Source organism: Parambassis ranga, chromosome 3 (assembly GCF_900634625.1).
Source record: "Parambassis ranga chromosome 3, fParRan2.1, whole genome shotgun sequence".
Classification (NCBI taxonomy): Eukaryota; Metazoa; Chordata; class Actinopteri; family Ambassidae; genus Parambassis; species Parambassis ranga.
Genome location: NC_041024.1, coordinates 20,706,984 through 20,731,449, shown reverse-complemented (window position 1 = coordinate 20,731,449; position 24,466 = coordinate 20,706,984). Strand labels below are relative to the sequence as shown.

At 41.1% G+C, this 24,466-nt stretch overlaps 1 protein-coding gene across 7 annotated transcripts in view; it reads right to left on the bottom strand.

The window, feature by feature from the left end:
• Nucleotides 1–19,055, bottom strand: part of akap13 (A-kinase anchoring protein 13) — an 80,121-nt gene extending 61,066 nt beyond the window's left edge. For 6 of the 7 annotated variants that reach the window (XM_028401022.1, XM_028401024.1, XM_028401025.1 and 3 more), the window contains exons 1-2: nucleotides 18,608–19,055; nucleotides 4,979–5,022 (exon numbers count right to left, since the gene is read on the bottom strand). In XM_028401022.1, coding sequence (XP_028256823.1) covers nucleotides 4,979–5,011 — 33 coding nt within the window. In that variant the 5' untranslated portion in view covers nucleotides 5,012–5,022; nucleotides 18,608–19,055. Of the gene's footprint in view, nucleotides 1–4,978; nucleotides 5,023–17,280; nucleotides 17,345–18,607 lie in introns of all 7 variants that reach the window. The other variant, XM_028401023.1, reaches the window with a different exon arrangement.
• Between the last annotated feature and the right edge of the window lie 5,411 nt (nucleotides 19,056–24,466).

The following is a 24,466-nucleotide window of genomic DNA, read 5'->3' as shown; positions in this document are numbered from 1 at the left end:
CTATGCTCCTTTAAAACAGGATCTAGTTACACACTTTGTTCAAGATCCTAACAGTGAAAACAGGCTGTGTGGAGGCCACCAGTGTTCTTAGCACAACAGTTGTTTTCAGTAATTACTCCAATGGTTTAAATATGGTAATGTTTAATTGATTTTAAAATGTAACACATCACAAAATTAACAAGGAGGCAGCAGACAGTGATGAAACACAGAGGAGCAGCTGGACTTTCTTTCTGCAGACTCTGTGCGAGAGCTCAGTCACAATCAGACCGAAGAGGAGTGGGAGGAAAACAAAACAAGTAGCTCATATTATTATATAACTACACCAGACAACAATAAACACAAGTACAAAGGTTTAAGAAAGGGATTAAACTGTGTTGTCTGCTCTACTGTAAGCTGCAACTCTGAGCTTAATTAGCTTAGCTTACTAGTTCGCTTACTATCTGCAGTAACCAAATGTGACTACTGTGGCTAAGCATTAGCATTATCATTAACTCATTATGAAAACAGCCTGTTGACAACTACCACATCCTGTGTGGCATCTCTCCATATGAGGTTCATCTGAGTCCAGACACCTGCAGGTAAACACTTAACCTGCGACATACAGCATTAAAGATTTACTCAACCTCAGTGCTACATAATTATGGACATACTGTCAACAACAACTATTTATTTAAAAGTCTCTGTGAATCAGCTTTAAAATTAGCTGTTCTTTGGGGAGCAGTGATATCACTGGTTTATTAGGGAACTCGAATAAATGTACTGCAAACTGTCTATGTTTCCAAGAGCCAAAATGGCATATTTTTATACAGGGAGCGCAGGGTATGGACAAGAATACAGAACCCTGGGTGTCTCAGAAAGATCGATAGCGTGAGGTTACAACCCCGTTGGGACCACCAAGAAACAGTGACTAGCGGTGCCTTCGCTAAAATTGCTCCAATGCCAAAAGAAACTGGATCTGCAGCCATGAATTTTTGCGTGGGTTGTTTTTGTCACTGACACAAAACCAGAGTGTCCATGTGTAGCATTTCCAATCAACTGTTGGAGCTAACAGTAAAGTTATCTTAATTAACATGCAAACTGTGGCTCCGCCTGCCTGAAATCAGACACGATGAGCAGCAGTTCTGCCACTGTCGTCATTTTACACTGCATATGTGAGAGATGGAGGAAGCAGGAGAGGGAAGACACATGCAACAGCAATAATGAGGACAGGGCATAGCAGCAAATATGATATAATATCAACCTCGTTATTTGTTTTAATGTCTTGCTGTTATGCTCACAATATACATCATGTTTTGCACTACAAATATTTCAAAACCTCAAAACACTCTGCTCTATTTCTACAGTGATACACTGTGGAGAATGATGCTGTGTCATCTGAGGACAGACAGAAGGAGGAGGAGAGGCAACAAAAATACGGATATTGTTCCAAATTAGCCGTTTTCCACTGTGGGACTGCAGCTTGTTGACACCGAGGAGGGATAATGGGACATTTCATCCCACTTAATCTGACCAGTGTTGCAATTCACCAGCCCAGTCCAACATGAGCAGCCTGACGTGGCAGGCTGAGCTTAACGGGGTTAAAGGTGCTTCCTCCCCCTCTTATAAAGTAGTAGCCTCAGGGCCTTGTTTCTTACAGGGGAGATCAGCAGGTAGACAGCAGCGAGGCTAACCAGCAGCCTCAGGATCAGCATGTCTCTGTTTGGCATGCCACTGCTGCTGCTGAACAATGTGAGAGGGAAAAATGTGTTCAAAGACAAGAACATAGCCCAGAGGCCACAGGCAGAGACACAGCCTGCAGTAACCTTCTGACAGCCGAGACTGAATACACTGACTTACAGCATGGGGCGATGCATGCTTTGCTATGCATGGGGAGTATCAGCATTAAGAAGCAGAGCAGAGGCACTGAAGTAAATGAGTTGTAGATGGGTGGAAGCCAGCAGGCATGACGCTCTCTCTATTAAAAACCCATCTCTTATCCTGAGCACAGATTGGAAATTAAGGTTTGGTGCTACTGAAAGGACTGGCACGTCGATGGATTTACGAGTATGTACTCTGTGTGAAAATGAGTGTAAAGTAACTTCCATATTTTCAACATGAACAAAAGAGAAAATGTTTTTTTCTCTATTACATAAAACCTGTTGCATTTTTAGCTGCTCAGACTTCTCTCAGCAAACCTCAACTCTCCTTTAGTTTGTCCAAAATATTATCTACTTAGCATAAATGACATGATCATAGACAGATCAATAACTGAAAACATATTACATAACCCACTATACGTCACGCCTGCTTGTAATAAAACCTTTTTAGCAAAAGAAAGATTAGAGAGCAGGACAGAAAATCTACTGAATGAGATCATTGTCGGTCTTTATGGCGGCTAATGTGCCTGCAGGAGGTGGGGGTGGAGGTGGAGAAATAGAGATGTGAAACATCTGCTGGAGAAAGCAGGAAACACAGCTGCAAACAAGCACACACTTCATCCAATACTGCTGACATCAAGTCGCACCACAACAATACAACTGTGTGTCCAGCTTAATAACTGCACTGAGTGATGTGTACACAAAAAGATGTCTTTCAGCCACACTGTATGACTGTGCTCTCTGCTGGTTATAAGTACTTAACAAAGTGACCTGCTGGGGTATTGACCTGCTAATCATGGAGTTTCAACAGGGAACAGGCAGCTTTTAAGCAACATCAAAAGCACAGCTGGAGGCTATGAACCCACCCCCCTCCTTTTTTAAATATGCATGTGTAAGTGTAGCTCTTTTCACACATCCTGTTGCTGTGCCGGTTTCCTCTGTCCAGGTACCATTCACTGGTGAATGTTCAGCCTTCTGAACTATTACAAGCAGTGCAATGTGGAGATGTGCTCCATTTCACTAGTCCAAACTATTTGCCAAGACTTCACACGGCATCAAAGTGCTGAACTATTTCTTGTAATTATTTATTTAAATGTAATGGGCCAACCCTTGTTAGTACTTGCTAGTTGAGATGGAATGTAAGTGGATATAATACCAACAAAAACATGCCTGATGGATAACACATAGGTGAGGAGAGCTGGCTTCACACAAATTGAAAGGATCACAGCTACACTTGGACTGTGATTCCTGTTAGCATGTTTACATTTCTTTTATAAATATAACTTACCACCATAGTGTTCTCTGTACAGAAGAATGAGGCCTTTTGGTGTTCCCAGAATTCTGCTTCTTTTATTTCTAATATACAAATTAAAAGCTCACATGTTCAGTCCATGTAACTGCTGCTATGCCCACAGTCATGTGTCCTGTGCTACTGTCCTGGATAGACTGAACCCCTACCTGTGTGCTTAATTGTAAGCTGCAAAACATTGTCTGCTAAATGCCAAGAATGTAAATAACATGTTTACTCTCAGCCACAACGGCAGTTTCTTGCTGTTATTGAAGGAAAACTCATTTTTGAAGAGTACCTACAGGTTACCCTCTTCACAACAAATCATACAACCCTCTCTCATTGCTCTCTCATTTTCTCTGCCCATCACTTCCTCATTAAAAAGTCTTCTCTGGCCAAAGCAATAATGTAGGAACACCGGGGTTTTGACCTTTTAAAACTAGTTATTTCTACGGTACAAGATCTAGAAGTTTACACTCACAAACAGGGGCTGCCTTTTTTTTCTTTTTTTACTAATTTTGGATTGGTCTAATATGGGGTTTTTTAGACACAATTACAAGCTGACTACTTAACCCATACGAGCTATCTCACTGTGAACTGCTGTGATAAGTGTCTCAAATCTGATACTTAATGAGGCTTGACTGGCCGCCTGGTTCCACTGAGGAGACCAACTGTAAATCACAGATAAGGTTGTCTGGGTGGTTAATGTGTGAGCCAGCCTTTAGAGGTGCACAGACACCCACACCCACACACGTCTTTGACTTATCTTATTTCCTGTGTGCCATCCACACCTGCTAGTGATAGGGGACCAGTGCAACCACCATGACACTGAAAAATGTCCTGTGATATACACACACTTCATCAACTAATATCTGTATTAAATAATGCCAGAGACTCAAAGACACGCATATCAAGCATTTTACCGACGTGTAAATGTTTAAATATTACAACGAGAAGCCAATTGATTGCTTATTTAGAATTATAAATGAGTTATAGCTGTCTTAAATACTTTATAGTGCATGGCAAATAGCATTTATTTCTGAGAAACAGAGCTTATATATATTTAACAGATGGCTGCGGGTTCACATGTAATAATGATCTTGGGGCTTTACACAGGTAAAGGGATCACCATACGCAGCACCCTCGGGGGCTGGGAAATGAAGCCGCCGCCCCCCTCCCCCAAGTGTATCTATCTTTGTGGTAAGACTAGGCAGAGAAGTCATGAGGGTTAAAAAGTAGCTTATCATTAATCATTTAATTAAACTTAAAACATGACAGCTGTGAACAAAGGATGTTCACAAGGATGGCTGTGTTTAGAGTCATCGTTGTCCATCATTATGCCATCACTGTAACAAGAAATATTTTGTGAACATTTGTATGCTGTCTTATGAGAAGTCTTGCTTTTGTCCTGTGTTACTGATTTCCTAAATCAATTATGTGAGTCTATTTTGGTCGTATCATCAGTTTGTCATCATGCAAAACATGACCATGGAAGACAAAACAGCGAGCAGTTATTACAGTGTAAGTGACTACATACTGTCAAAAAACATTAAACAGCTGGTTGATGTGTTTGCTGTCGTGTTCGCTGCTATCTGGCCCTGCACACCCACACAGTTACTTCAGTTTATTAGACCTGTTCGTAGGTTGAGTCGGGTTATTCCAGGAATAACATGATCCCATCAAACTATACTAACAATATTGACAATGGTTTAGGCTGCCCTAACAGGTTCAACAGACAGGCATCCTGGCACAAACTGCAACACACCTAAACAATCCAGCTGGCACAGACAAAATGGGCTAATAGCCTATGTGCAGCTTCCTTTATGATACTCACATACAACGGAGCTTGCTGGGGATTGAGTTTCATGTCCCTGGATGCTGTAAAGAGAAGAAAAAGTATACATTAAACCTGTGTAGTATGTCAGTGTGTTGACAACATTATAAAGCATATATTTAAAAAAACATTTTATTAAAAAAATGTTGTGTTGTGTTGTGATTGGTGGCAAATATTTACTGGATAAACTTTTGCAAATGAAAAGTTTTTGAAACAATAATCTACAATAATCTGTTAATCAAGAATATATTAGACAGATTAATTGATAAGCCCCATTAATTACCATTTCTGTGTTGCCATACTTTATGTAATGCAAGCCATCTGCCATTAGCCCTCAGTAATCTTTGAGTCACAGTGTCTGTTGTGTCCTCTAAACCACCTGCTGCTGTTTACACATTCAAATAACTAAAACTTGAATAAAAGGCTGCACAACACATTCCTCTGGATACATAACACCAGACAGGAGGTAACTTTTCTTTCTCCCAGTAGATGCATGTATATCTGCTCTAGCAGCATCAGAACATTGTTTTGTCGACAAGGTGGCCATTAAGCTTGACCCTGGCACTAGTCCCAACACTCGGTGGGAGGTTAATAGTGCATGAGTACAGAACAGACACACAGCGAATCACACATGAGAAGGCACACACGCTAATCATCCAACCAAAGCTGCTCGTTCTCTACCTGTGTTTGTTTGTCAGGCAGTGACGGCAATAATATGAAGATTTTTATGAGCTCTAAGGCATCTGCCCCCTCTGATAACTCATTAGATCTTCTCAAGCCAAACAAAGAAGGAAAGTAAACCAGCAAACACACTACTTTTTCCTCTTCTACAAGGGTTCGTATGCTGGGAAGATCACTTTGCAGGATTTACCGGCTCATGTTCACGTTTGATTCCCCACTCCCAGTCTGGGACGCAGGCCTCAAAGCTGTTTTCTGGGCGCAAGGTCAGAAGCAGTGGGTGTGTAATTACATCCAAACAAATGTATTACAGCTACAGACTTAGGACAAATGGATTGGAAACCTTTTTGTTGAACTTTCTTGAGGAGATATTGGCCCGTGCGCATTCATCAATGAGTCAAGGGACCAGTCGGCTTTGAGAGCCAGTATTCTCCTCAGTTATTTGCAGAGACAATTTTCTTTTGTTTGCTGTTCCCTGGCACTAAAACAAGTCCTTGCTGCTGGCCTCAGTGGTCAGCAGTGCATTAATCACATGAACCCCTCAGCGGGGGAGGCGGCGACAAAAGGCCAGGACCTAATGAGTTCTGCAGAGAACTCCAAAAGAGTCAATGTTGGACTCGACAGAGCACTGAAGCGCAGTGAGGCCAATTCACTTTCTGCAGCCCAATCCAAACATTTTTCCACTTTTCTGCTAAATAAATAGGCTGGAGCTTGAATTAGGCGGATCAGGTAAGGGGATAATCAGTAGCTCTAATAATACTCTGGAGTCTAATCCTCTTGCCTTAAGTGCACTGGGCCAGGGACCAGCTTCCTCACCGCATGCACAACTTTGACAGATAAGACTCTCATACAACAGACCTGCTGCTTCTTTTATATTTTGATATTTTGGACATTTTCCATCGGCTAGACTTCTTTTTATGACTTCTCCACAGTACGTGAGCAGGCATGGTTTGCCGCTGACACATATACAGGCCAGACTGACAGCTTTGTTGCTGCTGCATTTGTTAGGCCTTTACGAAATGCCACATTAGTGAGCACAAGATGACCTAACTCAGCACAATATGAACACATTTGGTAGGAAGTACATGCTTTGCTACTCTCACATTTTTTACTGTTGAAGACAGGGTTGATAACATTTATTCATCCAGGAAAGGTTTCTATGCCCTTTATCAGCTCTGTCCTGCTTTACATTCTCCACACATTCACACCTGGCAGCTACACACAACAGTTTAGTCTGACACTGTGATGGCCACTTCATCACAGCCGTTAAGGGAGGAGAAAAGCCCTTGTGACATCTTTATTTTCCCAACCAGTCAGGGTAAAACTTCCTCAGGCATCTAAAACTGTGAATCCTTTGAAAGCACTTGTTTGTGTTTTTTTTCTGCAGTCTCATCTGTTACCAATTTGTGGACTGAGTTTATGGATTATACCACAGTGTTACAAATCAGTACATGAAACCATACAATCATATAGGTTGTAGGCTTGTGCAAAATCGTATCGTGTGCAATTAATCGTCAGAAAAACTGTAATCGATTAATATTTGCCACTTATCGATTACGGCGATTAGTGCCTCGTCATGATGACGCATTTTTGTGTGCGGCGTACTCTCACCATCACCCGCGCACATGTGAGCCCACAATAACAATAATGGTGGAAGGCAGTGGTGTTCAGTTAAATAATGCGGAGCAGCACGTTCCTAACATAAGTTCAACGTTGTCACCATAAGCCCGAGCACGAAGAAAGCGCAACGAGGACACAACACTACACTACAGCTGTATATAGTGCCGCGACATGCATTAGGTGAAGCGTGGAGCGTTGGTTGTTGCTATAGTAACTGAATTTTTGCTCGTATCAAATGAATAAACTCCGATCTTTATTTACGGACTCCACAGCAAGATAGGAAACATTACAACAGCGAAGTCTCCTCCAGCAGATATTGAAAGAATTCCACTCAGCCGAGAATCCGCGGTACGTTTAGTCATCGTGCTCCTTACGACCAAACGAAGCGCTGGAAGAACGTAACGTAGGTTGATTTGCACACACATACATTTAAATGTGGATTTGTCCGGTTTGTTTATTTGTTTGTTTTTTCTGCTGCTGTTCTACAGTCTGAGTGAAAACATGCACTAGTGTGGGACATATTCAGTCACAGGTTCATTTGCGCAGACACATTTTTTAACTTGAAATAATCACTGATGTGACTTTTCTGAACTTTGTTTGTCTATTTGTCTGTTTAATTTTAATGTTGACATGCTTTGTGACCTTAAGATAAAAACATTTGAAGGACAAAGTTACTTTAAATGTTTGCTTCATTATTATTTTGAAGCAGTTTGTGCCTCAATATTATCAATACATATTTCCATGGCTGGTTGGTGCCTAATCACCAGCTTAGCCTGTTAGAATGAAGTAGTTAACTTGACTGATGATTTGTCGGTATCATGCTAGAACACTGTGCCAATTTAGAGTCAAAAACATGTAAGTGCAACTGTCATCAATTAATCGTCAAATTATTACATTACATTACATTATCGGCTAAATGCCACAATTAATCGTGATTATTTTTTTTGCCAATATCGCCCAACCCTAATAGGTTGGCGTGTAAAGGACATTTTTTATGCTTTATACGTTTCCGAAATGTTTCAAAATTGCAATGTTGAGTCATTTGAAGACACTCCATCTGTGAATGAGTATTAAACAGCCGTAAAGAAGCTAAAGAGCTCAGTTGACAAATAATTATTTGATGCTGAGAATCACAATGGGTGTGCAGGTGGAATAGAGTATCACGGTTAAACACACTTGAGCAAGACCCTCATCAGTTTACACAGCCTTTGACCATTTTCAAAACAAGCCACCTACTCACACCACATGACTCCTGATCCCACAAGTTGGTCGCTTCTGTTCTGAAATGTTTTTTTTAAATTATTTCTCTCTTGATGCAGTGTTGTACAATACATTACAAATAAAGGAAGTTGACTCAGTTTTACAGCATATCTCTGGATGTAATTGCTTCACTGTTCACTTTGGATTTATGGAGGGGGCTGTAACATTACACCACATCCACAACTTCCTCTCGGGTGTGACTGTCAAGCCAACCTAGTTAGTTAGCTAGTTAAAAGTAACATGCACATATGCAAGGCTACTATTGTGGCCTTAGAGTGATTTCAGAGGCTTTTGTGTTTGTGTGTTGAGGAAAGATAAACAAGATATAGACTCACTGAGTGCAATTTAAAAGGCAAAATCAGGGTCAGGGACACTGTTCAGCTAACCAACTTTTCAATAGTTAGGATTTTTTTTGCAACACACAGATATACTGCAAGATAAGTTCACAATCATGCAGTGCTACGTAAGACAAAAGAGACCAAAAGAGGCTAAATACAATTCTCTGTGTGTTAACAAGAACAGACACAAGAGACAGGGAGTCACTTGATTCTGTGGTAATATAATATAACAAAAAATATCACTGTTTGCATGTTTGATATCCCTTTACCAGACTGCCATTAATCTATTTTCTTCTGTTGACCCCATGGTCATACTGTACAGAGGGTGTGACAGGCCATCTGATCTAACACTTCCTCTTGGGCAGCAACAATCATTCAGAGAGTGCACAGGGGACTTCTAAAATAACTAAATCTGTTGGCCCAATTCCTGTTGTAGGAAATGACCAAAGGGTTTACACTGAATATTTGATTTCATATAATCACATGAAGCTGCTCTAAGATATTCTGCTGCTATGATTAACACCTGGACTGGTCCGGCACCAGTGTACAGGTAAACTCCTTTATGTGCTAGGAAATGTATTTTTATTTATAAGATAATTAAAATTGTATAACATTAAACATGTTTAATCAAATATATAAACACTTGGGAAAAGGAAATTTGGTAAAAAGAGGTGCTAAACTAAACTCTTTCTCTGGTAACAGAAGAACCTTGAGAAATGACAACCCCTAAGCTCACCCTACGGCCACCCGACACCTGCTTATAGAGATTACACAATCCATTAACTCCACCTAAAACACTGGGTGCAGCCAACCTTCAGCAGACCTCCTTAAGAGTCTCCATTACGGCAGAAACTGCCTTTGAACTGCTACTAAAACAGAATTTTGCTCCTCTTTAACAGGAAGGCGGCAAAGAAGCAGGGCATCAGCCACGTTCAAGTGCACAGCCATCACAAATGGACCAATAAATCAAGATACAGAAGCCACTCAATGCAGGGATAGGACTGGTGATATGTCAAGTCGGGGTTGTGAATAGACCTGTTATGGCTTTCACAGGTCCCCTGGCTATCAAAATAAGCTATATAATAGCCATGTGACTGCAGCGTGAATGGAAGGAAGGATAGGATTAGCTTCACAACTCATTAATCGGACTGTCTCCTGCACCCTTCCCAATAATCAGCTGAGGATCTCTCAACACCATCATATACATAAGACTCACTAAGACCATTTATTAGTTTTATCGTTTGAGTCGCCTTTGTCCTCTCTCTGAGCAGAGGTGCATTAAACCAAGTTTACTCACAAGTATACTTCACTTTAGTTTCTATATAAGCCAACAAAATAGACTGGGTAGTAAAATAGCAGTAGTAGTAGAAAAAGTAGTAAAATAAACAAGCTAGTTGCTACAATCATATGACTCTCTGATATTTGCTCAAAAGCGTGATATCTAACTGCAAACCAAATAAATTGCATTGGAATAACATGCAGTGAATGCACAACATCCAGCATTCATCATCTTCCGAGGTAACATCTCACAAGATCATCCAGATTACTACAGGTTGTGCTAGAACATCAATAGCAGATATAGGAATAGGAAGTGAATAGGCCAATAGTGAACAGGGACTATCAGACATGACTGTAGGGGGCCATGCTGTCACTCCCTGTGAGACTTCCTGTAAGAAGAAAACTCCCGTCCAAAGGTCATACTGTTTCCAATAACTTACACAAGTGCATCCACAGATAGCTCTCAGAATTACAAAATCAAAACACTTCAGGAGAATAGAATAGAATAGAATAGAATAGAATAGAATAGAATAGAATAGAATAGAAGTACTTTATTCATCCCAAGCTGGCAAATTCCACTGTAAAAGGTGTTGATGTTTACATGCATGATCCAAAGGTAACTCCACCCAACAACCATGATCACTGTGCTCATTCAGTCATTTACAAGGTTATTATCACACTTAGTTGAGTGAATAGCTGATTAGTCATCTGATCTACAAATTGGCATCCATACTCGACAAAGACTGGGCATGAAATGATTGATTAGGCAGGTCTGGATGCGAACAGCCATCTCAAAAACACCATACCTCTGCATGGGACATTAGAATCTGGTTCAGATATTTTAAATACATAGTAGGATAACATAACATAATTTAAGGTCCATGTACACAACAGGAAATGTATACATTAGAGTTTACTAGCCTCAAAGCTTCCACCAGCAATGTTTCTAGGTCGAAACCTCCCATTGGTCATTAATTAACTTGAAGAATGTCAATGTGGATCAGTGTTATGGGGACAACAGTTACCTGCGGCTCCTTCTCCATGAGGCTTTTAAAATTCGGGTGTGCACAGAGAGCTGCTGTCAAGGACATGTAGACACCTGTAAAGAGGGACAGAGGCCCAATATAGACCTGAGGTGCCATCTAACACCAGTGCTCCATGATGACAACGGAGACACGTCTTACGTCTCAGAGAGAGGCAGGGCTCAGTTAGTGCTACACCTATGCAAACATGCCCTCTTTAATATAAATAAGACAAGGACAACCTGGTCAGGGTAGTTCTTCTTGCCGTTTCAAACTGTGAACAAGGACATAACTTTCAAAATAATCTACTGCCAGGTCCATGGTTCCTGTGACTTGCTTTATGTGAGGCCTCATGGTAAAGTGAGGAGCTCTGGATAGAAACCACCACATGGCAGAAAGGCGAGCCAGAAAGAGAGCTTCCAGACTGATTTAAAGCCTTGTGAAAGATAGGCTTTAACTGTTCTTCATCCACACTTCCAATTTATTCTTTTATTGTCAACATCTCTTTTCCAAGTCAAACTCTTTTTGTTAGATTTGGAAGTGCTCGATGCAGCTTTGAAAGGAAGTAAATCAAATATCTGTAGAAATAGAGACAGGAAAAATAGACCTTTTTTAGGCTTAACAGCTACATGCAGTTCACACTCTCTGCCTCATTCCAATGTCTGACTCATAACACAAGACCTCAAAAACTCCAAACAATGGTATCACTTGAATTCACAAAGAATTCACTGGTACCAGTACTTTTAGGCCTGATGAATGTTTCCTGAATGAACACCAAAGATTTTCAATCAAAGTCTACAAATGTCCCACACTAAGGGAGGATGAAGAGTCTGTGTGGCTCAACGGGGTTTGATGTTTAACTCTGACGTTTGTTTAACCTCTTATGTGCTCTTACCCTGGTTAACCACTGGCTTTCCACTACAACATGACGTTCAGTCTGCACTCAGCCACACCAAAAACAGTAAAAAAAAACATCAGAGAGCAAAGTACTCTTGCTTTGTGCTGAACCTTTGTCTGATTCTTTTTACGGTTCACTATCAGCACTGCTCTTCTGGGGCACTGCTAAATTAGTCAAGGCTACGTCACCTCCTCAACAACACCACAACAGTGACTTGGACACACTGTGTTGACCTCCATTTAGATAGTCAGGCCCGTTTGATTTAATCAAACCTGCCTATTGTCTCCATGGATAGATATGAGGCCATCTTGGTGACGCGACCTCAGCCTGCCACACAAAAGCCACCTCTGTGCAGAAACTGCACACAAACGCTGGCTGACAACACAAGGCTGCGGGATGAAAGGTCTCCTCAGTGTTTGGTGACAGTTATTACCCTCTCCACTGAAACCAAATACCTGAGGGTCCAGATAGCATTATCTTATAGTGGGGTGCACTGGGGGCTAGCCTGTAATCAGGGCCTGGGCCTTGATCAGCGCTCCACCCCAGGTCTGATGCCAGGCACTCCATCTGTTTCCAAACTGTGAAGCTTTTAAAGAAATAGTACACAATTTGAGAAATCTACATTAAATATCTAATAGAAAATTTAATCCAGAGCAAGTAAACATGGCTACTGTATTCCTTGCTCTTCAAATCCAGAGTCAAGTTTCTGACACGGTAATTACATGTGATGGTGTGTGCAATGTGCATTTGAGATTTGAAGAAGCAAACACCGGTACAAAATCTCTCAAAATGAATGATATGCCATTTGACTATCAGCTCAGGGCAAGAAAGCAAGAGCATTTTAGAAAAGGAAAGTGTCTGTTAGTTCACATGGCAGGTAAGAGGTTTACCTTAGAATCCTATACAATGCTATCCCAAGCTTCACAGCAGGCCTGACCAGATTAATGTTACCCCCACTGCAAGAAAGGCTGATGTGCATTGTTAGATAACTGTTGCACAAAGCACTGTGTTGATTTGTTCAACAATCCAAAGTCAAGTGAAACCTTTCAAGAAGTAATGATGTAAACACTGCACAGCAACACAGCCCTGGGTTTTGAATCTCAGCTCAGTTAAGTTGTGACATGCAAGTTTGGTCAATAAGAAACTCCAAATTGCCCACAAATATGCATGAGTTTGTGTGCATTTAGCCTCTGATACACTTTTGACCTCTCTTGGGTCCTTCCATGAGTTCCACAACAACAGCTCGCTCTCTGCTTCTCCACAAATGGTTCAAAAATGGCCAGGCTTCAAAGAAATGTGAGACTAAAACAGCCACAGCTTGTTTTGGGAACTGAAATGCCAGTAATGCACACAAGCTGTTGAAAGAGCCAAGGATTCCTTATCCACATATGTCAATGTTGAGCTTGGCATTAAGGAAATAGGACTTTGCATTTTTGGAGTTTTAAATCTCTGCCATAATCACGACCAATCACACCATGTGACCAAAGTTAACATGAACAATGACATCTTTCAAGCTGTAAACACAGATTAATAATGTGGATTGTAAATAAGATGAAGTGAATTCTGCAAAATCTGTCATTTATAAATAAAAGTGCAATAAAAGGCAATAATTGACAGCTTTAACAAACAATGGATTTTCAAGGAAATGTGTGAGCAGAGATAAAAATAAGTAATTTTACATAAATTAATCCCAATTACAACTTTGTGGTCATGTATGTTGTTGTTATTAAAACCATAATAAGTGTTATCACTGAGGCAGGCGTTGCTAGGTGCATCACTGTCTGACCCTGGGGAATACTATCAGAACAAAAACAAGGAAGACAACATGCAAACTCAGTGTCTACATGAGAAAGCTTCTGTTTAGTTAACAACACCACCTACAAACTTAAAGCTGTGTTTAGGTGCTTTTGGCAATGGTCTCTTTAAAATTTGTCTCAGTTAACTGAGCCACAGATGAAGGCATCAAACAGAAACCTTACTCACCGTCTGTCTGATGACGACGGCTGACAGCAGACTCCTTCAGGTGCACATTAAATTCATTTTAAGTCCATCAGAGAGAGCAGGTGTGTTTATGCTAGGCAGGTATCCTCAGTAGGCATGCAAGCTCTTACCGCACTGATTACACTGAGCTAAATATGGCTTTGTGCTAACACAGACAGTAGGCTGATCAAAGCACTGATGTCAGAGGGGAGAGGTGGAGCCTTCAGGCCACAGGTCAGGTGTCTGCACGGGTGCACCAACCGGAATCCCAGCCTCTGCTTTCTAAGCATGTTCCTCTGGTTAGCATGTGCACACATGCACTACCTCTTCGTCCAAGCAATCATTAAGGAAAAATAATGAACAGTACCAAGAGTAAGGTGATACTTCATGGTGTTATCCATGAAACAGCATCTTCTTCTATAGTTCCAGGAAAGTCTGATTTCTACTGACTGCACATTGGTGAAACCCTTAATCAAACAGGTATCATACAGCTGAATGTCTACAGAGGAGAAAGGTGAAAAAATGATTTCAATGAATAGTAACAATGCTACCATACTATAAAAAAAACCTCAATGCCCACACTGCATTTTGTTCCTTCTGAGCTCACTATGACTAATATCAAGATTAGTAACAACCTAGTAAGGACCCTGACTGTGACTCTTTACAGTGGAAGTAAGCAGTTAAAAATGTTTCAAAACAAACATTTTGAAAACTAGTTTTTTTTGTACTGATGCACCTGGCTCAGGGGTTACAATGCTGAGTAAAAGAACAGAAGGGGAAAAAATCCTCAGCAGCATGTAGACAGACACACTACAGAGCACAGTATTTTTGGTTCACAGAAAAGAAACAAACTTCAGGCTCACTGCCTTTGTTTATTCCCGGTATTACTTGCAACTTGCATCCATGATCACAGTAAGAATTACAAACATCATCTGCATACTGAAATCTATTTCGGTATTTAAACAGAGTGGGCTTTTAGATGCTTAAGAATCCAATGGTAAATATTCCAGCTGGTTTGTACCCCATTTATCCTGATAATCTAGTTTTTGAATTTATTTGTATTGTTGTCTGGGAACCGCAAGGTCTTTCGTTTGTCCACCAACGTTCCAACCACCAAATGAAAATTCCTGGACTTTTCATCTTTTTATTAGTGCAATATCTAGAGGTAATATCAAGCACATTTACAACAAAATGTGCTTGGCAGAATATATGCTGGATCTGCTACTGTTATCATACTTGTTTACATAAAGCTACAAGCTTGCAGCACATGTTGGTACCACAAAGTTGTTAAATACTTTATTTGAAGCTAAACTTCACAGAAGCAAAGTTTCCAGTTTTTGCAGAAAGCCAGCACTGGCTATGATGGAGCATCTTTTTATCACCGCAGGCACATCAACAATTAACAACAAAGTCTGCTTGATAATTTCCAGAAGAAAAACACTACTCCAAGGCATAAAGTTTGGACAAGCTGTAGAGATGACTGCTGTTTTGGAACAATGAGTGCGGCTGCTGTTTGGCGTGCAGAGAGGATTCCAGTCTTAACAAAAACTAAGTCAAGGCTTTATTGTGAATATCAGCGGGGGAATTCAGCAGTTGCCCTCCCAGGCGTACAAAAATGTATTCCCGAGACAGCACTACAACATGAACTAGTACCTGTAAGACTTCTTCTAATGCTCCCATTCTATAGTAAATACGGTGTAATTACAAGGCCGACACTGAGTGTATCCTCCATCATCATTAAATTAGGGGTTTTGTGAAGATGAGAAATTGGCTGGGTTCAGCTGGAGCCAGCAGAATCCTCATGGAAATTTACAGCACTCAAAATGGGAGGCCATCTCCCCTTTCATTTGTCTTTTGTACTGGCGCTAAATGCATATTTCTGAGTTACTGACGGCCTCACGAGCAGGCCTAAATTTCGCTGGGAGAGACACACAGAAAGCAGCCTTTGTTTAATGGAAACATGGCATAGTCCTCTCTTGATAGCTGCAGTCTTGTGAATAAAAATGTAATTGCAGATGGATGTTTACTGGTTTCTGGATTGTTGGCAGTCAACAACTCTGCGGCTCGGTCTATTGCTGCATTTACTTTCTGTCACTCTGGTCAATAACTGAGGAGAAAAAAGGCACTGATATGCAATTTTATCAATGCAGCTGAGATATAATCCTCTCCAAAGAAATTACATGGCTAGAGACTGAAACTGTGACAAGATGATGAGCATTAAGCTCTCAAGTCCACTGTGTGGGTGATCTGACAACCGCCCTCTCTACACCTGATTTGGCGCCCATGAACACTATCTCTCACCATTTTTAAATTGATCACTGCTATAGAACGTCAATTTCTGTAAAAGTAGGGATCAAAGTCTGCTTACATACAAGTATGAAATATAGATTTTTTTTCACTTCCTCTATGTTGTTACTTATATATTTGTTATGAGTCAAGTTTACTGGCCTGCTGCACATGCTGTTGACGTATGACAGTGTGATGCAAACATCAAATTGAGCAATAGATCGACCCTATGGATCTGGATCAGCCCCAATATCCCAATAGCCAGTTTAGCAGTACTGGGGCCAATTTCCAACATTAATATGATCAGATCAGCACACTCCTTTTTACACAATATGTGATTTTATGGTGGGTAAGTACTTGTTTTTGTACTGAATCATGTTATATTTAATGCTACCACAGTAAGGCTGGTCTTATTGTGGAAGTAAACCTTTTTTTTGCTGAGTGCCTGTATATTATTGCCACAATAGCGAAATTTCTAGGCTTGAGATGAATAATACTTTATTCATCACAAGTTAGTACTCGATTCTATTCTATTCTATTTGCACACAGAATCAAAAAGAAAAACACTAATATCTAAACTGCTGATGAATATAAACTCTTGCTGAATATCCTACACTCTAATTCACATACCACAAACAAACCTATTAATCTAGTAAACTGAAATTGTCCAAACACACCCATGCATTGGCTTAAAAGAAGGAGCATAATATGGTGATGGAAAGTTAATGAGCAGGGTCATTAGTAGTTCAAATGCCTTCCTCATCCCCAAAGACTTTCTTGTACAGCTGGCTGTCACAGCACTGATTAACAAGGCACTGAAAACCTAGATCTTTGCACTAGCCACCAGTTTAAAAACTATGTCCTATTCATTTCCCTTTTGACATAGAAAAGTTACAATTTTGCTATCATACTGAGGTGGTACGGTAAATCTGACACACTTACTGTGTAATAACTTTCAGGAAGGAGTCACAGCTGGACCATTTCCTTATTCGCACTGTCGCCTCTTCTGCAGAATATAATATGGGCATGGTAAATGCTTGGCCTTCATTCATGGGCACTGACTCAGTTTTACCAGCCAATCCCACAGCAAAACACATCCACATGCAGGCACAGAAAAGGTAAATGACTGAGCTGCCTGCTGGACTGCAGAGCCTGTTCCACTGAGTCAACAGTGAGTATAAAGACACTCTGCAATGACTCGTCACTAAATGTTTGAAGAACAAATTAAGGCCACGCCACTTTGTTGGTTGTATGATGACAACTGTGTTCAGCTGCATCTATTCCAACATGATCACAGTTACTCATTTGATGTTGTTTTTGCTTTACTTTAGAAAATGGAGATCATTTAAGGTGAGGCATTAGTGTAGGACATCATTATTTAAAGTTCCTAGCATGGGTAATAAAAAAAGTGTAGAATGACTTGTCAGATTAGTGTTGATTTTGAAGCAAGATTATCCTAATCCTAAAATGCATGATGCATTTCAACAGTATGTAGATTTAACTCACTCAATTCAAACAGACCACTGATCAGTCCCACTTTGTATTTGGGCAGAGCAGGGATAAAGTCCAAGAAACCCTGCAAGCGAGGAAGATGTCTGTGTTGTGACTTCAGAGGAAGCCTATGGGTGTGTTGCAGGCCAGAGGGCAGCCATGTTTCTGTGCCTGGTCCCTTGACTGTGTTTAAGTGGGTGAGGTCAAGCGGGTGTAAATGAATTAGAAGGCTACTGGTTTGGCTTAAACGTGTGAGACACCAGCATGAAGTGAAGTGAACTGTTGCAGCTGTATGCAAAAAGAAAAAGAAAAACCAAAACAAATGGGACATGAAGTGCACCTGTGCTTCACCACTCTATAGTGACCTTACTGTGCTTAACAGAGTTTTTATTGTGGATACAGTGAATGTAATGGACATGCGCATTGTCAGTGTTTATCTTTTTTTAGCTGTCGATACAGTTGATGAATAGCAGCATGTTAGGTAAAAACACAAGGACGCTGGCTACACTCTCCCTGCTTTCATGCAGTATCATGTTACACTTTGTATAGCTCGACTCGCTGTTTTTGAGTTCACAGAAACGTGAGAAGTGCTCACATGGGCCCTGCGGGCTGTGAATGAGGATGTCATGGCTACCAAGCAACAAGTTAAAAACCCAGCGCCCAGCAGCCATTTACCAGCTCCTCCCGGAGCAAAACACCGGCGAAAAGCACGAGGCGACACCAGCCCCCATTCATATCACACATAATAACAGGCTACGGAGGAAATGAGTCCTCTTACCTCCACTAGTTGAAGCTCAAAGTGAAGAAGCAACAGCTTTTGAACGCATGATAATCCTCCAGGTGGATGGACGTGCAGAGTTTGGAGCTGGGCCGAAGTGTCCTGGAGTGAAGGTTTGTACAGTAAAGCGGAATGTATGGCCGCCGGTGAGGCTTTACCGACCCAAACTCCCCTCGTTCAGGAACAGGACTGACTTTCTTACAGTTGTTAGTGTTTCCCAGGACAACTCAATGGGAGGAGTCTGCACGAGGACTGTTACAGGCTCACGGGGCTTTCTTCGGGAGTTCAGTGTCAGACGAGAAGAAGCACATTTACAGCCACGGGCCCGGCTCCGAATGAAACTTTGGTCACTTTTAAAGAACCTGTTGGCAACAATAGGGGAAACATTATGAGACTGTTACTGTCATGGAGACTCAGAAAGTGTCGGTGTAAAGTGTGAATGAAGCTACGAAGACTGGATCTACATCCGGTTTGGGATTTTCAAAATAAAATAAACGCAACCTGTTAAATCCGGTGAGATTTCTATCTTGATAAAAACATGTATAAAAATCATTTCATGAAAAAAAAGACACGTGGTTTGCTTAAAGTAAATTATTGTTGTCATTTGCATAACAGCGCGCGTGGCACATCAGTGCGTAAAATGCGCATGATGGATCCTCGTGCCATACGAAGTGTGTGTCCTGATAAACTCTGCAGCCCTCATCATGATGGCGCCACACTCCTGCCTGTCACTGCACCTTAGTTTTAGCTTCACTGAATGATCTGTAGGCGCAGTTTAGACTCGGTCTTGCGTAACTCCGTGTAGCCACAGAGCAGTTTCCACCAGCTCTGCACATTTCTCAGCCACTGTGACTGTTAACTGCTTTATTACCACTGACAAAATGTAAATTGTGTCTCGTATGTTAGTCTTTAGATAACATGTGTTGTCTTTTGATTCTTTTAGGATCACGAATGAGTGTGTGAATGTGGTAAACAGAGTGGAAACTACAACCAAGCGTCATCAAAGTGTGAGGTACAGATACTTATATTGCCCAGTGGTGGTGCGAAACATCATGGAGGTTTCAATGCTGTCTCATCATGACTGCATTCTAGCAGGGCAAAAAACTCCTGTGGCTTAAACTGCCCCCTACTGGCAAGAAGGTCTTCTGCGCCAATCTGTGACTAAGCAGTGACACACTTGATGCTGTATAATGGTCCAAGTCTGTAGTTTGACATGTTCATCACACAGACCTCTACATCCTGAAAAATGAGCCCCGAAACAGGAGATTGTTTTACTTTAAAAAAGAAACAATCAGAGAATAATTGGGGCAGCAGTGGCTCAGTGGTATAGCAGGGTTGTCCAATAACTGGAAGGTCGATCCCAACTCCTCCCTAGTTACTGTTGTGTGTCCTTGGGCAAGGCACTTTACCCGCACAGCCTCCAGTGTACTCACTGGTGTATGGTGCTCTTTGCTGGGCTGCCTTAAGCAATTTCCCCATTGTGGGACTAATAAAGGTTTCTTAATTTAATTTAATGTTCAAAAGCCTAGATGACTTCACAACACACAACCTGTGTTCTGCTCCTGAACAATCAACAGAAGGAAAAGCAAGAGCTTCTGTGTTTGTTGTGAACACATATAAAGTGTCATTTCACTGTCATCATTTGTGTTTACATATAGGTATGAGTGCAAAGCAGGGCAGTGCTGAAAAGCAGCAGTATGGCTCCAGCAGTTAAATGTACTCTGTATAGGTCTTTTATTATTTTCCTTTCAGACATCATCAAGCTTGCTGTGAATAGCGACACACAAAGTAAATAACAGGTACAGGGTTTCAAATCCTTTGAGTGTCATGATTCGAACAAAGCTTAAATAGAGTGGTTTAGAGGGAAAAAATACATTTAGTGCTTTCAGCTGAGCCTTGCTAGCATGTGAGTCCACACTTCTAGATGAAATCACTGCGGGTGATGTCATATAGGTCCCTGGAGCATCAAAAAAAGGAATACGAATGACTGCACAATCTAAAAATATTCACCTACTGTTAAGAAGGTTGAGACAAGGCAACTGGACTTGTTCAACCTTCTGAATGATAATGACCTCGATGACTGAGACACGTTCACCTACTGTATTTTAAACATTTTATGAGCCGGTAGGTGTCCAGTCAGACAGCTGACCTGTTATTTGTGAGTGTAGGTTTCCAACTAAAAACCTGGGTTTGTGTCTGTTTCACTTCCTTCCTAGCGCTGATTATCTGCTGTTATGGATCACATCTGTGACAAAAGTACTACTGATAAATCACAGCACTCTGCTGCCGTTTTCAAGTAAATGTCTTCAGCCTGAAAGAAAAAAAAGCACAATAAATACCCAGTATTCTCCAATAATGTGTCTTTGGCTGCAGCGCGCAGAACTCAGAGACTTACATTAAGCCTGATGGATAGAAGGGAATAAAATAAATATTAAAGCATAAAAGGACATTTCTGAAGTGGTTACTGCTTTTCCATTTCTTTTTTCTCCATTGCACAAATTTTTGAAAAGGATAAAAGCTTTAATATTCGAAGCTGAATCACACTTATACACAGGAACACAGAATACCTTGAGATAAAAGAGATGCGGCCATTATTGCTGGAACTAGTGCAAAAGTATAAGTACACCCCACAAACAGTACTATTGTCCTTAAACAAGCTGCTATCTGGCACCTCATCTAACACATGCAGCCAGTGTCACAAACACACCAGGTACACTCTTTCTATAGCTGTATGTGAAATTGAAGCACAGAGAAGTTGTTTTGGAGGCCCAGCAGGCATCCAGGCCATCCACCAATCACAAGCTTCTGAGCTTGGGAGTTTTGGCTCTCTCCTCCTCCACCTGCAACCTGCTGAGGGTTAGATAAATGACAGGTGGTATTGAAAAGGGTCCCCATTCACAGTCATGCTGAGCTGCACTTAGACACATTATTGCAGTCTGGAGGAGAAGAGGAGGGATGTGTGTGTGTGGGGGGGAGGATGATGAAGCAGGGCAGTCTGTGGACCGCCAGAACATAAGCGAGACGGGGTAACAAGCATGACACAAAGAAGTACATAGCTGCCTTTGTGTGGTGATAAAAGGAGGTTTTGTAAGTTGGAGGACTTGGATGGAAGAGATAGTGCTGAAAAAAAGCCCAGCCAGAGTAAACACTTGGACAGAGAGACAAAAACACACTAGTTGTGAGAGGAGGGAGGAGGTGGGAGAGAGGCATATCATTTGGCTCAAGTGCCTTCAGAACACACTGTCTCTCAGTTCAGTGGAAACATGGCTGTGCACATGTCTTTTCACTCAGTCTGCTCATGTTTTTTTGTTTTTTTTTCAGTTAAAGCCACACCGGGAAACTTATGCAGTCCAGCAATGGGGTGGAAATGCTTTAAATGTTTGGACTTCAATACCCAAATTACACACAATATGTCAATAAACTGGAAGTTATGTTGCCCGTGTACAACATCCCGGCCAGTTTGCAATTACTGAAAATGCCCACGTTTAAGTGGGAATTACACTATTAAGCTCTGATCGTTAAATACATTCAAACTAATTCCCTCACCAGGCAGCAGAATTCTAGTTAAACACTCACATTGGGGTCAGTTTAGTTTCTGGTGGTTTTTAAATATGTAACACAATCTTCGTCAGGGGGTGATGCAGTGGTTAGCACTGTTACATCACAGCAAAAATGTTTGGAGGCCTCTCTGCTCAGCATGGCAGGGTGAACTATCTGCGTGGGTTTTTTTTTTCTCTGGGTGCTCCAGTTTCCTCCGACTGTCCAAAGCACAGCTCTAAATTGGCTGTAGGTGTGAATGTCTGTCTCTCTGTGTTAGCCCAGAGATGGGCTGATGATGTGTTCAGAGTGAACAGATGCAAACTGTAATAAGAATTTGATAAACCATGTCTAACTAATGGACTGATTATAGTAGACGGAGGTGTCTGAGCATTTCTACTTAGGGTTTTAAAGTTTAAATAATCAGTTCTGACCACGTTTGTCGTTGAGACCCATGTTCATGTGCCAGCTTCTAAAAGCGATTAACTATTTGTTAACCTTGTGAGCACGCTATTGAAGCTACAGGCTGTAAAACCAGAATGCTGAGTTAATAGATAATAAAATGTCATATTGACCTGTTGGAAACTGCACACTCAGATGGTTCAGTAGTTTATTACTAAAACTGACTACATCACATTACATACAGTCAAGTCAGTTGGTATGAAACGTTGAATTCTGCAGCTTTGAATTAATTGAAGCTATGGCATGGAAAAATGATCAGCTGCTCTGACCGTTGTTCTTTGAAGGTTCTGATTACTGCTACTTTGCCACAGTTCACACATGTTCAAAATGAAAAGGTCTGACACCGTACAGATCAAATAGATATCTAAAAGCCTCCTCTGGGTGGAAACTGTCTATTTTCTTGGCAGCACAGTTCAGTCAGCTGCCACCCACCATTTGTTATAGCAGAGCATTTTACATGCTAACCATACAAGGTGCAACAATTCTCAGGATATTTCATACCAATTCTTTGTAACTGTCAACATTAAATTGACTGTGGATGTGTGATTTTTCCATCGTTTCCTCATTTTCTTCATCTCAGCATGTAAAAGCTGTCTTAGAGCATCAAAATGTACTTCAGAATTATCTCGATACCGTGTGGTGTAATTGCAAAGATAACAGTATAGCAGTCATGCTGTTGTCATTCAGCTGACTGGGTTGGGTGACATGTAACACTGCCAACCCACAGTTATTGTGTCTACTTCTGGGGGGAGAAACCTGGTGATATTCTCTGTTTTATAGTGTGAAGAAATCGATGAAAAGACCACAACTGGCATTAAATGGTGTTTCCTGTGCAGCCTGACATAGAACCTCTGGTGGCTTTTACAGCAGCGGTTTAGTGAAAGGTCACAATTCAGATGTCAATGACTTGAATCAGTTTCAAATTTCAGATTTTCAGTCCCAGGAGTGTCCACAAGACGTCAGTGTCTGCAGTGCTGCAGGGCAATAAGTCCATTTGATCGCATCAGATGGGATTTGCTGTTTTTGTGAAGTCTAAACACAACACAGTACAAATCACTGTCACACAAACCCATGTATCTGTATCTGTGTGTGTGTTTCACCAGTTTATTGTCTGGCAATGTTACAAAAACCAACCAACAAATGGAGTCTTTAAGTGATTTTAGGTACAGTAAATCTACGATGGATGTCTGTGCTGTCTTTGTTTTTTTTCCTGTGCTCATGTGTCCACACATGCAGTCGTGGACGCACGCCAGAAAGCAGGTCAGGTGACCTAAAAGCCAAGCTGCTGCATCCAACCAGATGAGAGGGATTTGGGGAGGTCGGACCCACGCTGCCTCCCACCCACTGTCACATCCCACCTCCATTCACTAAAGCCCAGAAGATTAACTCCCTTAGATCTCTCCTCTTTAATTAGGAGCAAACAGGAGGCATGAAGGCACAGTGACTCCATACTAATAATGCAGGGGAAGAAAAATAAACAGAGAGCGGGAGCTGATTAGATTTAATCTGAGTATTTTTTTTATGTAAAAACATTATTGGTTTTAAGTATCCTTCATAAAATAATATTAACTCAGTGTGAAAGAAAAACCCCACACACTTCATATATGTTGTTATGTAGAAGACAGTCAGAAAGGGAAAGCAGAGGAAAAACAGCACAAAAACTATGCACCAGCCTCGTTTAGTTTGCTTTATTCTTCTGTGCCTTGTTATTTTAAAGTTATCCTGCACCCACATGTTGAGCCACTCAATGAAAGGAAAGTGGAGAACTGACACTTGAGTAAGTGATGCATACCCTAAGGGCAAAACAATAGTGTAGATAAATCTGACTGTAGACCAACAAGTGTAATAAACAAGAAAAGA